General features: G+C 42.0%; 1 protein-coding gene across 2 annotated transcripts in view; it reads left to right on the top strand.

Moving 5' to 3' along the window:
- Nucleotides 1-1,492: 1,492 nt before the first annotated feature.
- The window catches only part of CBFA2T2 (CBFA2/RUNX1 partner transcriptional co-repressor 2), a 159,354-nt gene continuing 138,322 nt past the window's right edge, over nt 1,493-22,524 (top strand). For both annotated transcript variants that reach the window (XM_032858878.1, XM_032858877.1), the window contains exon 1: nt 1,493-1,657. In XM_032858878.1, coding sequence (XP_032714769.1) covers nt 1,624-1,657 — 34 coding nt within the window. In that variant the 5' untranslated portion in view covers nt 1,493-1,623. The remainder of the gene's footprint in view (nt 1,658-22,524) is intronic.

Here is a 22,524-nt window from a genome sequence, read left to right as displayed (position 1 = left end):
AGGCTCCCTGCTGAGCAGAGAGCTCGATGCGGGACTCGATCCCAGGACCCTGAGATCATGACCTGAGCCGAAGGCAGCGGCTTAACCCACTGAGCCACCCAGGCGCCCTGTTTTATTAAAGATTTTTCTTTATTTGACAGAGAGAGTGAGAGAACACAAGTAGGGGAACAGTGGGGAGAGAAAGAGGGAGAAACCGATTCCCGCCAACTGGGGAGCCTGATATGTGGCTCCATCCCAGGACCCTGGGATCATGATGATCCCAGCTAAAGGCAGAAGCCTAACCATCTGAGCCACCCAGGCGCCCCTCGTTTTAATTTTAATTCCTGTTTTTTTTTTTTTTTTTTTTTTAATTTATTTGACAGACAGATCACAAGTAGGCAGAGAGGCAGGCAGAGAGAGACAGGAGGAGGAGGCAGGCTCCCTGCTGAGCAGAGAGCCCGATGCGGGACTCGATCCCAGGACCCTGAGATCATGACCTGAGCCGAAGGCAGAGGCTTTAACCACTGAGCCACCCAGGCGCCCCTAATTCCTGTTTTTGAGTCGAGTTTTTGGGAGTCTGTTTAGAGTAGCTCAAAATACCGGGTCAGGGGCGCCTGGGTGGCTCAGTGGGTTAAGCCTCTGCCTTCCGCTCAGGTTATGATCTCAGGGTCCTAGATCGAGCCCCGCATCGGGCTCTCTGCTCTGAAGGGAGCCTGCTTCCTCCTCTCTCTCTGCCTGCCTCTCTGCCTACTTGTGATCTCTCTCTCTCTCTGTTAAATAAAAAAAATAATATCTTAAAACAAAACAAAAACCAACCAACCTACATTTAAAAATACCGGGTCAGAACTCCTTAGGTTTTAGGTTCTAGTCCCATCTCTGCTTTCTGCTAACAATAAGCAGTGGGCAAGCTGGTTGGTGAAAAAGGCCTTCTTTTCATGTATAGAAAAGGGAAAGTAATTCCTCTCTCCCTCATTGTGAGGATTAAATGGATGAGCGTTTGGAAAACAGCACCAGAAGATGATAAAGAGCTCAGTAACAGAAATGATATCTAACGGTTATTAATATCATGATGGCGACATTTTAGACATTTGGCACAGAATAGGCCAAAACGAGGAAGTGACTTACCCAGGGACATGCTTCGCGCGACCAGGCCTTAACCTGGAGAACTCAGGTGCGACGCTGTTCCCTCCCCCCTAAGCCCCGCCCCCTAGGGCCTCGCCTACTCCTCCTCTGCCCTGGCCACAGCCGGAAGCCCAGTGCTAGACGAGTGGGCCTGGCGCGTGATGGGCGCGCGTGACACAGGCGGGGCGGTCTGAGAAGCTGGGTGCGTAGGGATAGGGCGTCAGGTTCGCGCGGAAGGGGCGGGGCAGGTCAGGGGGCGGGGCTTAGCTGGAACAGGCCTTGGGGCCGGGCTTCCGCGTGCGTTGGTCCGGCGGGCGAGGGTGAGCGGCGGGGGCGTGCCCAGCGGCCGGGGCGGAGCCAACCGGGGGGCGGGGCGGTGCGCGGCCTAACGGCGGCGTTGGCGGCGACAGGAGCGGTGGTGCTGTGGCTGGCGGGCGTCGCGGCTTCTGGTTCCGCGGCGGCTCCGGCGAGCGACCCGGGCCGCGGGTGGAGGCGGGAGGCGAGCGGCGGAGGCGATTGGCGATGGTGGGCGTCCCTGGAGCGGCCGCCTTCCAGCGTAAGCAGGGCGGGAAGGCGGGAGGCTGAGGGGGGCGTGTGAGGGGCCTGCTGCTCCACAGGCTCGAGCTCCCGAGAGGCCCCCGGCGCGAGGCGGGGTTGGGGAAACTGAGGCCCGAAGCAGGGCCCTGGATCCAAGGTCAAGCGGAAGGCCGGGCCTTCCCGGGTTTTCGAGACCGTCCGGGCGCTTCTTGCGCCCCTGGAAGGCTCGTGGCTCGGGATGTGAGCGAAGCTGTGAGGATCGCGGCCTCGGAGCCCAGGCCCGGCCGGCGTCCATCCGACTTACCGGCAGACAAGGATTGTTTTGTTCTCCCGGCGGTGGGCCCCCTAAGTCCGGCTCCTAGGGAAATATTACACGCGCCCCGTTTCAAAGGGTGTGCGGCGGATGGTGAAGGCGGCGAGGATGGCCTCTTTGAAGGGGGCCTGTTGAGTGCAGGCTCGGGTCAGATTGCCTGGGTTCACATTCTGGCTCTACCGCTTAGGGGATGTGACCTTGGATCTGCCCGAGCCTCAGTTCCTCCTCCTGCAAAATGGGGGTGTGAAGAGCATTTTCAACCCCCGTACCCGCCGCCAGGGTTTTTGGGTTTTGTGGGGCCAGTAGAATGCTTGGCACAGACTGGAACATACACAAGCGTGAAAACTGTTATTACTGTAGTCGCTGATAAACCGCATCCAGAGTGAACCTCCCTCGGAAAAGCCCGAAATTGGGCTCTGGTTGTATATTCGTTTAAAATGTCTTAGGATAGTCCTGCTTTGTGAACCAGTTGTTTTTCTTACCTCCGTTTCTCTATTTTCCCCCATTTGTCTAGTGTTCCTCCTAGAATTTTGAGATCCTTGGGGGAGGGGTGGCATCTCAATAACAACGGTAACATTTTAATTGTTTCTTGTTACAATAGCAGTCGTCGTCAACATTTTTTGAGCCGTAGGCATTTTGCATTCTATTCATTCAGTATTTATTAAATCATTTCTTAGGTAAAATACCATTCTCGGCCCTGGGAATATAGCAAAAAAAATGGATAGACCAAATTCAGTCTTTGAGTTTGGTTTGGGGGGGGGACACAAGGTAAATGAGGAAACATAAGATTGTTTTGCTTGTTAACCTTGTGTCCCCCCCCCCCAAAACCAAACATTTAATCCTGGTGATAGTGTAAATAAGAGTTAAGTATTCGGGGGCGCCTGGGTGGCTCAGTCGTTAAGGGTCCGCCTTTGACTCAGGTGGTTCCGGGATGGAACCTGGCGTGGGGTTCCCTGCTGCGGGGGAGCCGTGCTTCTCCCTCTCCTATTCCTCCTGTTTGTTTTCTCTCTCTGGCTCTTTCAAATAAATATAAAATACAATCTTAAAAAAAAGTTAAGTATTTGAATATGCCCATTTTGCTGTAGATGAAACTGTCAAATTGTGATCTAGCTGCAGGACCCTCAGTCCATATAAAAGGGAGGCTTTACACCGCCTCTGGTCTTTGACACTCATTAAAAGTTGAAGAAATGCAAAGTAGGTGCATCCAGCATTGCTTCTTCGTATCAAGTCTGCAGTTGGCTGCTTTTCATAGTTTGATCCTTTCCTCTTGGAGGTTGTAACAAAAGAGAGGCTGAGGTGACTCTTTAGGTCCAAGATGCACCATCTCTGTAAAGGAAAGGATTTTTAATCCAAACTCCAGCTTTTTACATCCACACCTGTTCATGCAATTTTTGGTTTAAAATATACCCCCAAAGTACAGTTTTTGGTTCTGTTATGTAATGAAGATTTATTTACTTATTTAGTTCTTAATAGAATTCTATATTTCATTCTTAGCATGCTTAGTGCACTTTTTCTTTTAATCGGGAAGCATAAGTTTCACTAAAATACTGAGAGGATTTTTTCAGTGATGTTTCTCCACCGTACAGTTAGATTCAGCATTGACCATCTGCTACGCACCAGGCCCTGTGCTATTGTAGGGCTTACAAAGATGAATAAAGCAGATTCTTGCCTCTTGGAGCTTACCTATGGTCTTGATTGGCTAATGTGTTTAACTGAAGTGCTGGGCAGAGAACGTAGGAGCTCAGAGTCCTTGGGGGAAGTAGTCTAGAGCATTGGCTTCAGATGTTTTTAGTGTTCTGTCAGTAGATAGGGTTAAGTGTGCACACATGTGAATGTTTTAAGTTACAATTACAGTGCTAACTGTAGTCTCTATTATGTACATTTTATAACACATGTGCAAAAATAGACATTTTTGCAAAGGATGAACTAAAACAAAAGTAGAAGTTCCAGTATCATCTTTTCATATCCTGGTGTGAATAATAACTATGCATCTTGGGGGGTAGGGACCATTGGTCTTGTAGAGAGACCTTTTCAACCCATGAGGTCTATTTAAATTCACTTCTGGAGTTGTGCCTAGGTTGAAATTTTGGGGTCCAGTCCTATTTGAGACTTGGGGCACATTATTTAACCTTTCTGTGCACTTCATTTTCTTCATCTGTTACAATTGAGTTGATGAGGGGTGCCTGGGTGGCTTGGTCATAATCCCAGTGTCTTGGGATTGAGCACCAAATTGGGCTCCCTGCTCAGTGGGAGCCTGCTTCTCCCTCCCTCTGCCTGCCCTTCTGACTGCCCCTGTGCCTGCCTCTGCCTGCATGTGCTCTTTCTCTGTCAATAAATAAAATCTTTAAAAAAAATTGAGTTGATGAGAGTTCCTGCCCCATTTACAGTTTTGTGATGATTGATAATCTAAATATGGTAATGTATATAGTAATATATGTAGAGTACATAAACTGTGCTCGACCCACCATTTTGGGTGCTGCTTGTGCCTGAGGATACAAGAAGACTTAGGATCTCACAGTGTAGTAGGGGCCCTGCACCTGTGTATAGGTAATAAAGTGCTTTAAGTGCTCGCAGCATAGTCTCTTGGGAATACAGGGTAGGAATAACTAATTGTTCTTTGAGGGTCCAAGTAAGGTTTAGGAAAGGAGGTGACATTTGAACCAGGCCTAAGAAGGAGAGGGGCTTTTTCCAGCAGGAGGAATGGTGGACCTCTTTAGGCAATGAGCAGATACTTGGATACTCTTGAGGGCTTAGTGAGCAGTTTGGGAGATCTGGACCTTCAGGGAACCTGATTAAGCTTGTCTACCTTGTTAATACGATAATAAACTGCGTTCTGGCTGGAGTTGTTCCTGTCAGGGTCCAGATGGCAAGGAAGCCTATTCCAGAACTTTTCACAGTACCGCAGCTCTTTTCTCTCTGATGACACTTACCTCATTCAGCCTTCTTAGTAATCTAAGAATATGAACTCCTAAATGTAAGCTTCTTAAGAGTTATAGTATCTGCATTTTTTAAAAAAAGTTTTTATTTATTTATTTGGGATAGTGAGAGATCACAAGTAGGCAGAGAGGCAGAGAGAGAGGGGGAAGCAGACTCCCCAGGACCCTGAGGTCATGACCTGAGCTGAAGGCAGAGGCTTAACCCACTGAGCCACCCAGGCACCCCTAGTAATTATTATTATTATTATTTTTTTACCTGACATTTGTCTATTAGCATGAAAGAAGAGATGTTAAAGTGTACCTGAAAGACTTCCTGGAGGGTTGAATTAGGTACCTTCCATTTTCTCCTCTAGGTCTACTCTCCATCTGTTGCTTATTCTCTGCCCTCGGAGGCTGGCTTATTATATGAACTATATTGAGAGCTTCCTTGCAATCTAAGGTTTGGGAATTTTAATTTCCCTGCTTCCTTCCTATTGATACTGCCTCTGGCTGGTTATGTCCCTTGATGAAGATTGCCATTCCTCTAAAGGAGGTTCTCTCTACAACTCTACTCCTAGTTTGGAGTTTTTATTTCCTTTGTTCCTCCAGCTTAGAAGTGTGCTCTCTAATCCCAGGATACTATTCTCCCTTGTGATTATCACCTTTATAGTCCTGTTATTAAACCCTTCTTGATTTATCCTTACTCTGGAGTATGGCATCTTTCCTGCTGGGACCATGACTATGATTGAAGCTTGTATATCTTGGTAATAGCGTAACACCTCAAACTTTTACTCCGGGGTCACTCATATACTGCCCATTCTTCAAAGATACTTGTCTAAGCCCAGCTTATAAGCAGATTTACAAGTTTATTTATTTATTTAAGTAATCTCTACATCCAACACGGGGCTCAGACTCATGACTTCTGACTGAGCCAGCAAGGCACTCCCTTAGCAGATTTTAGAAGCAACAAATCAGATGAAGAGGAAGCCTATCCCAGGTAAGCATACTGACAATGAGAGGCAGGGTCTCTCTTTAGCCCTTACCTACTATGCCATACTGATGAATTTAGTCATTTTTCACCAAACTATTGGATAAGGGAAAAAAAAAACAAAAACTTTAACTCCTAGAAACACAGTAATCTGTGACCACACAGTCCAGACCAGATAAATTGCAGTTAGTAGCCTATTTAAAAAGGCAGAGATACAGATGAGGCAGGTTGTTGATCATAATGGAAAAAGAATTTGCATACTTTGGGTTTGAGGCCCAGTTCTGGGAAGTTTTTCAACTTATGAGACTCCGTTTCTTTATATAAATGAGGATAATTCCTGCCTAATAATAACTAATAGTGAATGTTTATTCTGGGCTAGATATCATGCATTTACCTTTTGCCTTTTAATCCTCCAATCTTTTAGGTAAGTATGTATCCCGATTTTACAACTTGTGAAATTGACTTAGGTGTTATAGAACTAATAAATGACAAAGCCCAGATTAAAATCTAGATCTTTCTGACAGCAGAGCCTGCTGAGCTCTTAACATTAAGGGAGCTGTTACTTAAAATGTGTTGACTGGGGCGCCTGACTGGCGTGGTTGGTGGAGTATGTGACTCTTGATCTTAGGGTTGTAGGCTTGAGCCCCATGTTGGGTATAGAGATTACTTAAAAAAAATAATAAAATCTTTAACAAAAAGTTCACCTTGGGACACCTGGCTGGCTCAGTTGGTAGGGCTTGTGACTTGTGATCTCAGGATGTTGAGTTCGACTCCACTTTGGGCGTAGAGATTACCTTTAAAAAAAAAAAAAAATTGTTGACCTGAACCCCTGGGTGGCTCAGGTCATGATCCCAGGGTTTTGGGATCAAGTTCTGCATCGGGCTCCTTGCTTCTCCTTTTGCCTACCGCTCCCTCTGTTTGTACTCTAGCTTTCTCTGACAAAAAAAATAAAATCTTTATTTTTTTTATTTTTTTTTTATTTTATTTTATTTTATTTTTTTTAAGAAATGTAGTTAGTTTTTATTAGTGTATGTGTATATATATTCTTGTTTTTCCTTTTTCCAAACCTCTTGCCATCTGTCATTCTAGTTTCTTTTCCTTAGCATTTGAATCTTACATTTTTAGCTGTATGGATGCCTCTTCTTATAATTAAAGTTGCCACAAGTTTTCTCTTTTCACTAGTTCATGCCATACAGTTCAATACCATGCAATACACTTCTGGGTTTAACTGTGCATGTCTTTGACTACAAGTTATGGAATGCAAATCAGGGGGATAAAAGAGAAAATTTATGAAATCATTCAAGAAGCAGTACATAGGCAGGGCAACTCAGAAAAGTTACGCCTGCATCCTATCTACTTTTTTTTTTTTTTTTTTTTTTTTAATAATTTTATTTTTTATAAACATATATATATATATATTTTTTCCCCCAGGGGTACAGGTCTGTGAATCTCCACGTTTACAAACTTCACAGCACTCACCATAGCACATACCCTACCCAATGTCCATAACCCCCCCCAACCCCCCTCTGCCCAGCAACCCTCAGTTTGTTTTGTGAGATTAAGAGTCACTTATGGTTTGTCTCCCTCCCAATCCCAACTTGTTTCATTTACTCTTCTCCTACCACATTAACCCCCCATGTTGCATCTCCTCTCCCTCATATCAGGGAGATCATATGATAGTTGTCTTTCTCCGATTGACTTATTTCGCTAAGCATGATACCCTCTAGTTCCATCCATGTTGTCGCAAATGGCAAGATTTCATTTCTTTTGATGGCTGCATAGTATTCCATTGTATATATATACCACATCTTCTTTATCCATTCGTCTGTTGATGGACATCTAGGTTCTTTCCATAGTTTGGCTATTGTAGACATTGCTGCTATAAACATTCGGGTGCACGTGCCCCTTCGGATCACTACGTTTGTATCTTTAGGGTAAATACCCAGCAGTGCAATTGCTGGGTCATAGGGTAGTTCTATTTTCAACATTTTGAGGAACCTCCATGCTGTTTTCCAGAGTGGTTGCACCAGCTTGCATTCCCACCAACAGTGTAGGAGGGTTCCCCTTTCTCCGCATCCTCGCCAGCATCTGTCATTTCCGGACTTGTTAATTTTAGCCATTGTGACTGGTGTGAGGTGGTATCTCATTGTGGTTTTGATTTGTATTTCCCTGATGCCGAGTGATATGGAGCACTTTTTCATGTGTCTGTTGGCCATCTGGATGTCTTCTTTGCAGAAATGTCTGTTCATGTCTTCTGCCCATTTCTTGATAGGATTATTTGTTCTTTGGGTGTTGAGTTTGCTAAGTTCTTTATAGATTCTGGACACTAGCCCTTTATCTGATATGTCGTTTGCAAATATCTTCTCCCATTCTGTCAGTTGTCTTTTGGTTTTGTTAACTGTTTCCTTTGCTGTGCAAAAGCTTTTGATCTTGATAAAATCCCAATAGTTCATTTTTGCCCTTGCTTCCCTTGCCTTTGGCGATGTTCCTAGGAAGATGTTGCTGCGGCTGAGGTCGAAGAGGTTGCTGCCTGTGTTCTCCTCAAGGATGTTGATGGATTCCTTTCTCACATTGAGGTCCTTCATCCATTTTGAGTTTATTTTCGTGTGTGGTGTAAGGAAATGATCCAATTTCATTTTTCTGCATGTGGCTGTCCAATTTTCCCAACACCATTTATTGAAGAGGCTGTCTTTTTTCCATTGGACATTCTTTCCTGCTTTGTCGAAGATTAGTTGACCATAGAGTTGAGGGTCTATTTCTGGGCTCTCTATTCTGTTCCATTGATCTATGTGTCTGTTTTTGTGCCAGTACCATGCTGTCTTGATGATGACAGCTTTGTAATAGAGCTTGAAGTCCGGAATTGTGATGCCACCAACTCTGGCTTTCTTTTTCAATATTCCTTTGGCTATTCGCGGTCTTTTCTGGTTCCATATAAATTTTAGGATTATTTGTTCCATTTCTTTGAAAAAAATGGATGGTACTTTGATAGGAATTGCATTAAATGTGTAGATTGCTTTAGGTAGCATAGACATTTTCACAATATTTATTCTTCCAATCCAGGAGCATGGAACATTTTTCCATTTCTTTGTGTCTTCCTCAATTTCTTTCATGAGTACTTTATAGTTTTCTGTGTATAGATTCTTAGTCTCTTTGGTTAGGTTTATTCCTAGGTATCTTATAGTTTTGGGTGCAATTGTAAATGGGATGGACTCCTTAATTTCTCTTTCTTCTGTCTTATTGTTGGTGTAGAGAAATGCGACTGATTTCTGTGCATTGATTTTATATCCTGACACATTACTGAATTCCTGTACAAGTTCTAGCAGTTTTGGAGTGGAGTCTTTTGGGTTTTCCACATATAGTATCATATCATCTGCGAAGAGTGATAGTTTGACTTCTTCTTTGCCGATTTGGATGCCTTTAATTTCTTTTTGTTGTCTGATTGCTGAGGCTAGGACTTCTAGTACTATGTTGAATAGCAGTGGTGATAACGGACATCCCTGCCGTGTTCCTGACCTTAGCGGAAAAGCTTTCAGTTTTTCTCCATTGAGAATGATATTTGCGATGGGTTTTTCATAGATGGCTTTGATAATATTGAGGTATGTGCCCTCTATCCCTACACTTTGAAGAGTTTTGATCAGGAAGGGATGCTGTACTTTGTCAAATGCTTTTCAGCATCTATGGAGAGTATCATATGGTTCCTGTTTTTTCTTTTATTAATGTGTTGTATCACATTGATTGATTTGCGGATGTTGAACCAACCTTGCAGCCCTGGAATAAATCCCACTTGGTCGTGGTGAATAATCCTTTTAATGTACTGTTGAATCCTATTGGCTAGTATTTTGGTGAGAATTTTTGCATCTGTGTTCATCAAGGATATTGGTCTGTAGTTCTCTTTTTTGATGGGATCCTTGTCTGGTTTGGGGATCAAGGTGAGGCTGGCCTCATAAAATGAATTTGGAAGTTTTCCTTCCATTTCTATTTTTTGGAACAGTCTCAGGAGAATAGGAATTAGTTCTTCTTTAAATGTTTGGTAGAATTCCCCCGGGAAGCCATCTGGCCCTGGGCTTTTGTTTGTTTGGAGATTTTTGATGACTGTTTCAATCTCCTTAGTGGTTATGGGTCTGTTCAGGCTTTCTATTTCTTCCTGGTTCAGTTGTGGTAGTTTATATGTCTCTAGGAATGCATCCATTTCTTCCAGATTGTCAAATTTGTTGGCATAGAGTTGCTCATAATATGTTCTTATAATTGTCTGTATTTCTTTGGTGTTAGTTGTGATCTCTCCTCTATCATTCATGATTTTATTTATTTGGGTCCTTTCTCTTTTCTTTTTGATAAGTCTGGCCAGGGGCTTATCAATCTTATTAATTCTTTCAAAGAACCAGCTCCTAGTTTCGTTGATTTGTTCTATTGTTTTTTTGGTTTCTATTTCATTGATTTCTGCTCTGATCTTTATGATTTCTCTTCTCCTGCTGGGTTTAGGGTTTCTTTCTTGTTCTTTCTCCAGCTCCTTTAGGTGTAGGGTTAGGTTGTGTACCTGAGACCTTTCTTGTTTCTTGAGAAAGGCTTGTACCGCTATATATTTTCCTCTCAGGACTGCCTTTGTTGTGTCCCACAGATTTTGAACTGTTGTATTTTCATTATCATTTGTTTCCATGAATTTTTTCAATTCTTCTTTAATTTCCTGGTTGACCCATTCATTCTTTAGAAGGATGCTGTTTAGTCGCCATATATTTGGGTTCTTTCCAAATTTCCTCTTGCGATTGAGTTCTAGCTTCAGAGCATTGTGGTCTGAAAATATGCAGGGAATGATCCCAATTTTTTGATAACAGTTAAGACCTGATTTAGAACCAAGGATGTGATCTATTCTGGAGAATGTTCCATGTGCACTAGAGAAGAATGTGTATTCTGTTGCTTTGGGATGAAATGTTCTGAATATATCTGTGATGTCCATCTGGTCCAGTGTGTCATTTAAGGCCTTTATTTCCTTGTTGATCTTTTGCTTGGATGATCTGTCCATTTCAGTGAGGGGAGTGTTAAAGTCCCCTACTATTATTGTATGATTGTCGATGTGTTTCTTTGATTTTGTTATTAATTGGTTTATATAGTTGGCTGCTCCCACGTTAGGGGCATAGATATTTACAATTGTTAGATCTTCTTGTTGGACAGATCCTTTGAGTATGATATAGTGTCCATCTTCATCTCTTATTATAGTCTTTGGTTTAAAATCTAAGTGATCTGATATAAGGATTGCCACTCCTGCTTTCTTCTGATGTCCATTAGCATGGTAAATTCTTTTCCACCCCCTCACTTTAAATCTGAAAGTGTCTTCGGGTTTAAAATGAGTTTCTTGTAGGCAACATATAGATGGGTTTTGTTTTTTTATCCATTCTGATACCCTGTGTCTTTTGATTGGGGCATTTAGCCCATTAACATTCAGGGTAACTATTGAGAGATATGAATTTAGTGCCATTGTATTGCCTGTAAGGTGACTGCTATTGTATATTGTTTCTGTTCCTTTCTGATCTACTACTTTTAGGTTCTCTCTTTGCTTAGAGGACCCCTTTCAATATTTCCTGTAGAGCTGGCTTGGTGTTTGCAAATTCTTTCAGTTTTTGTTTGTCCTGGAAGCTTTTAATCTCTCCTTCTATTTTCAATGATAGCCTAGCTGGATATAGTATTCTTGGCTGCATGTTTTTCTCGTTTAGTACTCTGAATATATCATGCCAGCTCTTTCTGGCCTGCCAGGTCTCTGTGGATAAGTCTGCTGCCAATCTAATATTTTTACCATTGTATGTTACAGACTTCTTCTCCCGGGCTGCTTTCAGGATTTTCTCTTTGTCACTAAGACTTGTAAATTTGACTATTAGGTGACGGGGTGTGGACCTATTCTTATTGATTTTGAGTGGGGTTCTCTGAACCTCCTGGATTTTGATGCTTGTTCCCTTTGCCATATTGGGGAAATTCTCTCCAATAATTCTCTCCAATATACCTTCTGCTCCCCTCTCTCTTTCTTCTTCTTCTGGAATCCCAATTATTCTAATATTGTTTCGTCTGATGGTGTCACTTATCTCTCGAATTCTGCCCTCGTGGTCCAGTAGTTGTTTGTCCCTCTTTTGTTCAGCTTCCTTATTCTCTGTCATCTGGTCTTCTATATCGCTAATTCTTTCTTCTGCCTCATTTATCCTAGCAGTAAGAGCCTCCATTTTTGATTGCACCTCATTAATAGCTTTTTTTATTTCAACTTGATTAGATTTTAGTTCTTTTATTTCTCCAGAAAGGGCTTTTATATCTCCTGAGAGGGTTTCTCTAATATCTTCCATGCCTTTTTCGAGCCCAGCTAGAACCTTGAGAATCGTCATTCTGAACTCTATATCTGACATATTACCAATGTCTGTATTGATTAGGTCCTTAGCCTTTGGTACTGCCTCTTGTTCTTTTTTTTGTGGTGAATTTTTCCGCCTTGTCATTTTGTCCAGATAAGAGTATATGAAGGAGTAAGTAAAATACTAAAAGGGTGGCAACAACCCCAGGAAAATATGCTTTAGCCAAATCAGAAGAGATCCCAAATCGGGAGGGGGGGGGGGAAGGGGATAAAAAGAGGTTCAGAAAGAAAAAAATAAAAATAAAAAAGAAAAAAGAAACAAATAAAAAAAAAGAAAACCAATAATGAAAAAAATATAAAAAGGAAAAAATATATATATATTAGATAAACTAGTTAAAAAACGTTAAAAAAGAAAAGGGTAAAAGTTTAAAAAAATTTAGCAGAAGAAGAGAAAAAAATTGAAAAAGAAAAAAAAAATTAAATTAACTGCAAGGCTAAAGAATCATGGGGAGAAAGCCATGAGTTCCGTGCTTTGCTTTCTCCTCCTCTGGAATTCCGCTGCTCTCCTTGGTATTGAAACTGCACTCCTCGTAAGTGAACTTGGTCCTGGCTGGGTTTCTTGTTGATCTTCTGGGGGAGGGGCCTGTTGTAGTGATTCTCAAGTGTCTTTGCCCCAGGCGGAGTCGCACCGCCCTTACCAGGGCCCGGGCTGAGTAATCCGCTCGGGTTTGCTTTCGGGAGCTTTTGTTCCCTGAGCGCTTTCCGTAGAGTCCGGAGGACGGGAAGGAAGATGGCGGCCTCCCAGTCTCCGGCCCGGAGGAGCCGAGAGCTCAGGGTCCCACTCCTCAGTGCGCCCTCAGGGAACAGCGTCCAATTACTCCCGTCTGCCTGGCCTCCGGCCGCGCTCCGAGCTGACTGAGCCTGCGACCGGTTCAAGGTAACCCCGAGCTTAGAGCTCACTCCTCGGCTCCGTCTCTGTAGCCGGCTTCCCTGTTCTAATACCTGCGAGCTCTGCGACACTCAGACACCCCCGATCCTTCTGTGACCCTGCGGGACCTGAGGCCACACTGGCCCCGTGTGGGCTTCACCCCAGTTAAGCCTCTGGAGCGATGTCCCTCAGCGGAACAGACTTTTAAAAGTCCCGATTTTGTGCTCCGTTGTTCCGCCGCTTGCCGGGAGCCGGCCCCTCCCCCCGCGGTCTATCTTCCCGTCGCTTTGGATTCACTTCTCCGCCAGTCCTACCTTTCAGCAAGTGGTTGATTTTCTGTTTCTAGAATTGCTGTTCTTCTTCTCTTCGATCTCCCGTTGGATTTGTAGGTGTTTGCAATCTTTAGATAAGCTATCTAGCTGATCTCCCGCAACCTGAAGTAGTCTCAGCTGCTACTTCTCCGCCATCTTGACTCCTCTTTTATTTTTTTTTTTTAAAGATTTTATTTATTTATTTGACAGAGAGAGAGCACAAGTAGATGGAGAGGCAGGCAGAGAGAGAGAGAGGGAGGGAAGCAGGCTCCCAACTGAGCAGAGAGCCCGATGTGGGACTCGATCCCAGGACCCTGAGATCATGACCTGAGCTGAAGGCAGCGGCTTAACCCACGGAGCCACCCAGGCGCCCCAAAAAATAAAATCTTAAAAAAAAAACAGTCTTGACCATCAATGAATGGGAAAATCACACCCTCATTTCTATACTCTGACACTGAATTTCCTATACTTTAAAGGTCATCCAAGTTCTCAGAATACAGCATTTATAAGGGAAGGGAAGCAGTGCTTGTAGATATCTAAATATTACTGCACTACAGAACTTTTTCTGATTATTTCTTCCCTTTTTTTTTTTTTTTTTTTTGTATTTTTTTTTTTTTTTTTAAAAGATTTTATTTATTTATTTGACAGATCACAAGTAGGCAGAGAGAGAGAGGAGGAAGCAGGCTCCCCGCCGAGCAGAGAGCCCGATGCGGGGCTTGATCCCAGGACCGTGGGATCATGACCTGAGCCGAAGGCAGAGGCTCAACCCACTAAGCCACCCAGGCGCCCCTATTTCTTCCCTTTTTAAGGGAGATGCTCAGAACCTTTGTTGCCTCGTGTTGTATGCACCCCACCACGTTTCCCACCTCTACCCCGTGGCAGAGTAGTGTGAAATGAGCTGAAGGCTTTGAGAGGAGTAATACTGCTACAGAACTTCACTTACGTATTAGTCACTTGCCGTCTGCATGTAAATTTAGAGTTGTTACTTCAGTGAGTCTTTGTGTAGAATTGTACACAATTGTAGAACATTTTCCTACTAGTAACAAAGTTATGGGGGCGCCTGCCTGGGTCAGTCACTAGAGTGTGTGACCCTTAATCTCAGGGTCCTGATTTTAAGCCCCACTTTGGGCATGGGGCCTACTTTAAAACAAAACAAAACAAAGATATCCTTTGATTTTCAGTTGTTTGGAGGGTTATTGACTTGTTATTTTGAGAGTTAGGACTTATTAACATGAATCATGTTTTAGGTACTTGTAATGATTTTTGTCTTGTCTTTGACTGTTGAGTGCATTTGTGCTAGTTTGGAACCTGTTGGCTTTCCTCTCCATACAGATTGACTTTAAGCTTATTCTTGAGTATTAAGCCTGTTGTGGGACATGCAGATCGAGACTTTATGATTAGTTATTTGAATTCAGTGAATGCTTTTAGGCAGGAAAGGTCATTTAAAAGATAGTGTACAATAAATGAATGCAGCACTAGGACTAAGATGAGTTAATTCACTAAGTTCATACCTCTTCCAGGATAAGGAAAAAATGGGAGGAAAGCGGTGTGGAAAAAAAGATTTCTTACCTACCAGTTTTATCCTCACTCCTTAGTTTTAGAGTATTATTTTGAATCTCATATTATAGAAAGCAGTCACTGAATTGTAAAAATTTACTTCAAATTTGTGAAACCTGGAAGGCTTAATGAGGGACAGTCTCTTCCTGGTTACTGTTTCTGCTTTGGTAAGATTATCAAATTGGGCCTCACTGTTACTCTACTGACTGGCCCCAATGTGCAGTCTGAGCTAGTGTATGTATATGTGACAGATCCTCTCTCTGGGTTTTATTATGGCTGGTTAAGTAACTTTTTGCCTTAGTCTCTGGTTTCTGTCTTCTGGCCCCTTGAAGGCCTTGAGGCTATCTGAAATTATAGGGCTTGGGGTACCATAAATTAAACTTGTGAAATGAGTGCATTGCAGATGTGTCAGCTGAATCAGACTTTTAAGTCCAGTTGAATTCTTTTTTTTTTTTAAACAAGTTAAATTAAACTAATTTTTTAAAAAAGGATTTTATTTATTTGACAGAGAGAGACGTAGCAAGAGAGGGAACACAGGGGTTGGGGGGGAGTGGGTGAGGCAGAAGCAGGATTCCTGCTGAGCAGGGAGCCTGATGCAGGGCTCAATCCCAGGACCCTGGGATCATGACCTGAGCTGAAGGCAGGTGCTTAACGACTGAGCCTCCCAGGTGCCCCAGTTGAATTCTTTAAAAAGGGGTTCTTTGCTAGGTTTTCTGCTGGGTGTTGTTCATGTATGTCATCTCATGTAATTCTTGAAACAACCTTGGGAGGGAGTTAGTATCTCTGTTTTACTGATGAGGAAGTGAGGATCAGAGAACTTAAGTAAATTACCCAAGGTCACACAGTTAATCAGTAGCAGATGCACTATTCAAACTTGGTTCAGTCCTGGTGTCGAATTCATTCATTTTACATTGAGACCTGAGTCCAAAACCTACTGTTTTTACTATCTACACAACTACTACTTTTTACTAACTAGACTGGAGGTTTTAGACGTGTGTGTTTCTTGGACCTTGGTGTTCCCTGAAGATACTTGATTTCCCATCATCTTTCTTCAGGAACTTTCTTTCTCTTATTTCTTTCTCTTATTTCTATCTCGTATTTTAAAAAAATGTCCTAGGAATTGGAATATGATTTAGAGTACACTACTGTGCTAGATCTTGGTCTTGTTCAGAGGTATCCTGAATTAGAGATGAATTAAAAAAAAGGCAACAGAAACTCTCAGCATCCTTTACCAATTCATCCCATATGTTTACTGATTTTAGCAGTGAAACAGATGATGGCAGTGAACATCAAAAGCTCATGAAATGTCCATATTAATTTTGCTTGGCTGCATGAGGAGCTGTCAAATACGGATCATCCAATATAGTGTATGGATTTACAAAGTGAACCTTTAATTTGGAATGTGGCTCTAGAAGATTTGATTCTACTTTTCTATTTTGTATTGCCATAATTAAATGCAGAAAAAAGTAAAATTTAGAAAAACCCAGAGCCAGGTATCCTTCTGTCTGAATTTATAGCTTTGGAGTTGGCTAGACCTTTCAATTAAATTAGCTGATGGCGACAAATATGTAATCTGACCTCTTCAGCAGCTCAAGTGAAATGTTAATAGCAGGCATAGCACAGCTCCCTTGACACACTACCTTGACCTTTTCCTCTCTTACAAATGTTTCCCTTACTCCTTTGTTAACTTAGCCATCTCCATGCAGAGGTCATGCCTGCTTTTAATTTTTTGAAGCCACGTGAGAACAGACATTGAACAGCACAGATTTATTCATTTTTACCTTATATCCATAGGACTACAGTAATCATACAGTTATCTCTAATTCCCATGTATTTTTTATTTTTTATTTTTATTTTTTAAAAGATTTTATTTATTTGCCAGAGATAGAGTAGTGAGAGAGTGCACAAGCTGGGTGTGTGGGGGGGCATGCAGCAGGCAGAGGGAGAAGCAGGCTTCCTGCTGAGCAAGGAGCTCAATGCAGGACTTGATCCCAAGGCCCTGGGGTTATGACCTGAGCCACAGACAGTCTCTTAACTGATTGAGCCACCCAGGCATCCCTCCCATGGAATTTTTTTTTTTTTTTTTATAATTTATATCCTAATCACTACCTGCCCTTTGCGCCTCATTTCCATAAAATCTTAAATACTAAGTGACATTTTTGTCCACCAGAAATGTGCCAAAGTTTTTTGGTCCTTAATATTGAGAAAGTGATTATGTCTTTGATTTTGTTTCCCTCTAGAGAAGTGGAGCCAACCTTGCAGGGAGAAAAGGCAGGCATAAAGCAAGTCCTCTTTGTCATTGAGAATAAAGGTAGAGATGGTTTAGGAGAGGGAAGTTTTGAGTGGTGAGGGAGATGTAGAAAAGGTGATGTTGGTTTTAGTTCCTTCAGCATTCATTCTCCAGATGTCTAGAGCAGCTTAGGTCAGCAGCTCCAGTTTTTTAAGTTTCACCTTAATTTTCCCTTGGTGGGTTGGTCTGGCTAAGGTTTGTTTGTTTGTTTGTTTGTTTTTTTAAGATTTTATTTATTTACTGGTCAGAGAGAGCATGAGCAGTGGGAGGGGCAGAGGAAAAAAAGCAGACTTCCCTCTGAGCAGGGGAGCGCAATGCCGGACTTATCCCAGGACCCTGAGATCATGATCTAAACCAAAGGCAGATGCTTAGCCGACTGAGCAGCCACCCAGCCATCCTTGACTAAGTGTTTTTGTTTTTAATTAATGAAATTTCATTAATTTATTTTGAGATTTATTTATTTGCACTGTGTGCAGAAATGGGGAATGGCAGAGAGAGAGAGAATTTTCAGACTCCGTACCTCACGTGGGGCTCAATCTCATAATCCATGAGATCATGACCTGAGCCGAAATCAAGAGTTGGATACTCAACTAAGTCACCCAGGCACCTCTGTTTAAGTAAACTCTATGCCCTATACAGGGCTTGAACTGAACAACCTTGAGTTCAAGAATCTCAGACTGGGGGCGCTTGGGTGGCTCAGTCAGTTAAGCGTCTGACTTTGGCTCGGGTCATGATCCCAGAGTCTTCAGATGGAGCCCCACTTTGTCCTGCTTTCTGCTCAACGGGAAGCGTGCTTCTCTCTGACTCTGCCTACCGTTCCCCCTGCTTGTGCACTCTAGCTCTCTGTCAAATAAGTAAATAGATCAATCTTAAGGGGGAGGAAAAAAAAGAGTCTTCATGCTCCACCAACTGAGCCAGCTAGGTGCCCCGGCTAAGTGGTTTTAACTATACTCTTTATCTGTTCTTAAATATGTTACATGATATGTAAGTTCTAGAAAAACACAAATTCAAATATGGGATTTGCGTTATAAAAAGTTTTTGTACTTTTAAGTTTGTATTTTACCATAATTTTAAACTTAAGAAAAAGTCACAAGAGTAGTATAGTAATTCCTGTTTTTTCTTCATCTTGATTCTCCAGATGTCAACACTTTACTATTTTTCTGTTTCTGTTTATATTGCATATTCCTTTTCTGAACTTTTTGAGTCTAAGTTACAGCTGTGATACCTCTTTACCCTTAGGACATTGTCTTGTATAACAACAATATACCTATCAAAATCCAGAAATAGTCTTGATATAGTAGTATTATTTAATATGCAGGCTTCATTCAAATTTTGCCATTTGTTCCAATAATGTTCTTTATAGGAAAAATACTTTTTCTCCTAGTCTAGGATCCAGTCCCAGGATATATTACTATATTTAGTTTTCTTGTCTCCTTCAGTTTGGAAGAATCCTTCGGTCTCATCTTTTGTGACGTCGACTTTTTTTTTAAATTAACATAGGCTATTTATCTTGTAGAATGTCCCTCACTTTGAATTTTTTTCCTTATGAATTAGTTCAGATTATACATATTGGCAGGAGTGTCACAAAGTGAAGTTATGTGTTTTTCAGTGCATCGTATCAGGAGGTACATGATGTCCATTTGTCCTGGATTATTGATGTTAACTTCAATCACTTGCTCAAGGTGTTGTCTGCTAGTTTTCTCCACTGTAAAGTTATTATCTTTTCCTTTTTAATGAGTAAGAATCATGGGAGGAGATACTGAGTTTATTTAAATGTCTTGTTACCAAACTTTTGCCTCGTAGATTTAGCATCTGTTGATAATGTTTTCCTGAGTCAGTTGTTACTATGATAGTTAGACTATGATTTTCTATTTCTTTCTTTTCAAAGATTTTATTTATTCATTTGATGGAGACACAGAGAGGGACGACAAGGCAGAGGAAGTGGGAGAGGGAAAAGCAGGCTTCCTGCGGAGCAGGGATCCTAAATCGGGGCTTGATCCCCATACCCTGGGATCATGACCTGAGCCGAAGGCAGATGCTTAACGACTCAGCCACCTAGGCACCCCTGATTTTCTGTTTCTATTAGTTCTTCATTTACTATTTAATGATACTTTATAGAGCATTTTCTTAACCATATTTATTTATATAAATAATGGGTTCTTAATTTTAGTCAGTGGGTTATAATCTTCTGTTTATTTTTGTGGAAAAGTATTTTTTAATTTTTAAATTTTTTTTAGATTTTTATTTATTTGTCAGAGACCGAGCACGCAGAGGCAGGAGGAGCCGCAGGCAGAGGCAGAGCAGACTTCTGGAGAGCAGTGAGCCCGATGCAGGACTTATCACAGGACCCCGTGATCACGACCTGAGCCGAAGGTGGCGACTGAGCCACCAGGCATTCCAGTACTCTCTCTTTTTTTGAAGAATTTATTTATTTTGAGAGAGAGAGAGAGAGAGAGAGTACGCAAAAACGAGCTGGGGGAAGGGCAAAAGGAGAGGGAGAAGCAGACTCCCTGCTGAGAAGGGAGCCCAATGTGGACTCAGTCCCAGAACCCCAGGATCATGACCTGAGCCGAAGGGAGACACTTAATGGACTGAACCACCCAGGCACCCCTGTAGGATACTCTTGATTTAAGATATTTATTTACTTTTACAGACATTTATTAAATCCCTAGTACCTGATGCTGGGGGATATGAAGAGAGTTCTAAGGTCCTGAATTTAGATGTAGTCCGGTAGAGGGGAGAGACTGATAATTTCAGTATCAAATGGCAAATAGTGATAGTAGCATGACAAGAACCACCAAAGTTAGGCATCTGACCTAATGTATGGACACATTTGTGGATATATTTAAAAAAAAAAAAAAAAAAGACAGGAAATGATGCTTGTCTTGAACCAAATCTGGTTTTCCTTTTCCAGCTTTTTAAGAAATTAATTTCTGGACTGGCAGTGAATTTTTTTTTTTAATATTTTTTATTTATTTTGAGAGCAAGAGAGAGTGTGCCTGAGCATTGCGGGGAAGAGGGGCAGAGGGAGAAGCAGGGAACCCGATGTAGGGCTCAGTCGTAGGACCCTAGGATTATGACCTGAGCCAAAGGCAGACTCTTTTTAAAAAAAAAATTAATTTTTTAAAAAAAGTTTTTATTTATTTATTTGACAGAGATCACAAGTAGGCAGAGAGGCAGGCAGAGATAGAGGAAGGGAAGCAGGCTCCTTGCTGAGCAGAGAGCCCGATGTGGGCCTCGATCCCAGGACCCTGGGATCATGACCTGAGCCGAAGGCAGAGGCTTTAACCCACTGAGCCACTACCCTTCCTCTTCCTCTATCTCTGCCTGCCTCTCTGCCTACTTGTGATCTCTGTCTGTCAAATAAAATCTTAAAAAAAAAAAAAGGTTATGAAGACTTTTAGTGAACAGTTTCCCTCACTTCTGTGCTCTAGCTACTCTTGCCTTCCTTGATGGCAGCTGATATTACCAGTGTCTTCTGTATCTTTTCAGATATATTCCTGTAGGCCATACCATAATATGTATGAAAGACCTTCTTCATTTTGCATTGTATTTCATTTTCATTTTTTCCCCCTATAGTCCACTATGGATAGACATTTAGATACCAGTCTTTGTGTTAAAAATAATGCTGCAAAATTTTGTTAAACATGTTATTTCATAAGTTTGTGGAATAAATTCCTAGAAGTAGAATTCTTGGGGTAAGGAAAATATGCTCTGTGTGATTTTGATAGATGTTACCAAATTACTCTCTGGAGATGGTATATCAGTTTTTGTTCTCTTACCAGCAAAACATTGCAACCCTAATAAAGAAGGAGTAGGAGATGGGGGAAGTTAAGACTGGACTGGGTTTGGAGGGTACTAAAAGCAGTTACGTTATTGGAGTGTAATGTACTATGGGAGGAGTGGCAGGAAATAAGAGAAGAGGCAGGGGTTATTGTTTTATTCTTGGATTTTATTCTACAGCTAATGGAGAGCAATAAAAAGGATGAGAGAATGACAAAGTTAAGATTGTTAAGTTCTGGAGTTTTCTGGTGGTCTTAAGATGGATTCGAAGGGGCAAGACTGGAAACCACAAAATAATTAGGTTAATGCAATAGCCTTGTAAAACCTTGCATCTCTGTTTTGTTTGGAAACTAGCCCTTGTGACTCTCTCTCTCTCTGTATATATATTTATATAGATATTGATATCGATATTGATATCATTTTTGATACAAGTTTATTGATATCGATATCAATAGCGATATCAATATCTATATATATCACTGAAGGTAGCAAGAAAGGCTTCACTAAATAATCAACTGTATTTTGATGGAGGTAGATCTTGGATTGGTAAATACAGAGAAATGGGATAAAGGAAATCATTTCAGGTCCTGAGAAATGGAGTAAGCCAGGAGTAGACAAACTTTCTATGAAGGGCCTAATAAATATGTTGGGCTTCGTGGGACACGAGGTCTCTGTCATATATCCTCCTCCCTTTTTTTTTTTTTTTTTTTTAATTTATTTATGAGAGAGAGAGAGAGAGCGTGCACAGGCAGACAGAATGGCAGGCAGAGGCAGAGGGAGAAGCAGGCTCCCTGCAGAGCAAGGAGCCCGATGTGGGACTCGATCCCAGGACGCTGGGATCATGACCTGAGCCGAAGGCAGCTGCTTAACCAACTGAGCCACCCAGGCGTCCCTCCTCCTCCCTTTTTTAATGTAAAAACTGTTAGCCTGCAGCCTTTACTGAAGCAGGCTGTGGGCAGGGTTCGAATGTGGTGGAATGGGAGATGACTTTAGTTGCCAGCTCTTGGAATAAACAAAGGTTTCCAAGCTGGAAGGTGCAAGATGTAGTTAGTAAAATGGGATTGTAGGCAGGTTGAGGCAGAGCTGGAAAACTTTGAATGTCAGGCTAAAGAATTTGTTTCTAGGTTAGGGGCATTGAAGAGTCACCTGTTCTATTGATAGTAGTGACATCTTGCCTGGTACTGTAAACTTATTATATGAACAGCTATAAAAATTCTGGCTGGCAGAATTGCCTTGTGTAGATGGTCGTATGGCACGTTAGTACCACTGACCGATTGCCATTAGCATGAAATACTGAGGTCTAACCTATTCGCTAGGCCATCGAGGGTTTTAGTGAATGGTTTAACTCAAAGAATCAAGTTAAGGAGGGATGCCTGGATTGTTCAGTCAGTAGGGCATGTGATAGCTTGATCTCAGGATCCTGAGTTTGAGTCCCACATTGGGGTAGAAATAACGTTTAAAAAAAAAAAAGAATCAAAG

This window comes from Lontra canadensis, unplaced genomic scaffold, assembly GCF_010015895.1.
Source record: "Lontra canadensis isolate GAN:19392208 unplaced genomic scaffold, GSC_riverotter_1.0 scaffold16, whole genome shotgun sequence".
NCBI classification, from domain to species: domain Eukaryota; kingdom Metazoa; phylum Chordata; class Mammalia; order Carnivora; family Mustelidae; genus Lontra; species Lontra canadensis.
This window is presented reverse-complemented; position numbering and strand designations above follow the sequence as displayed.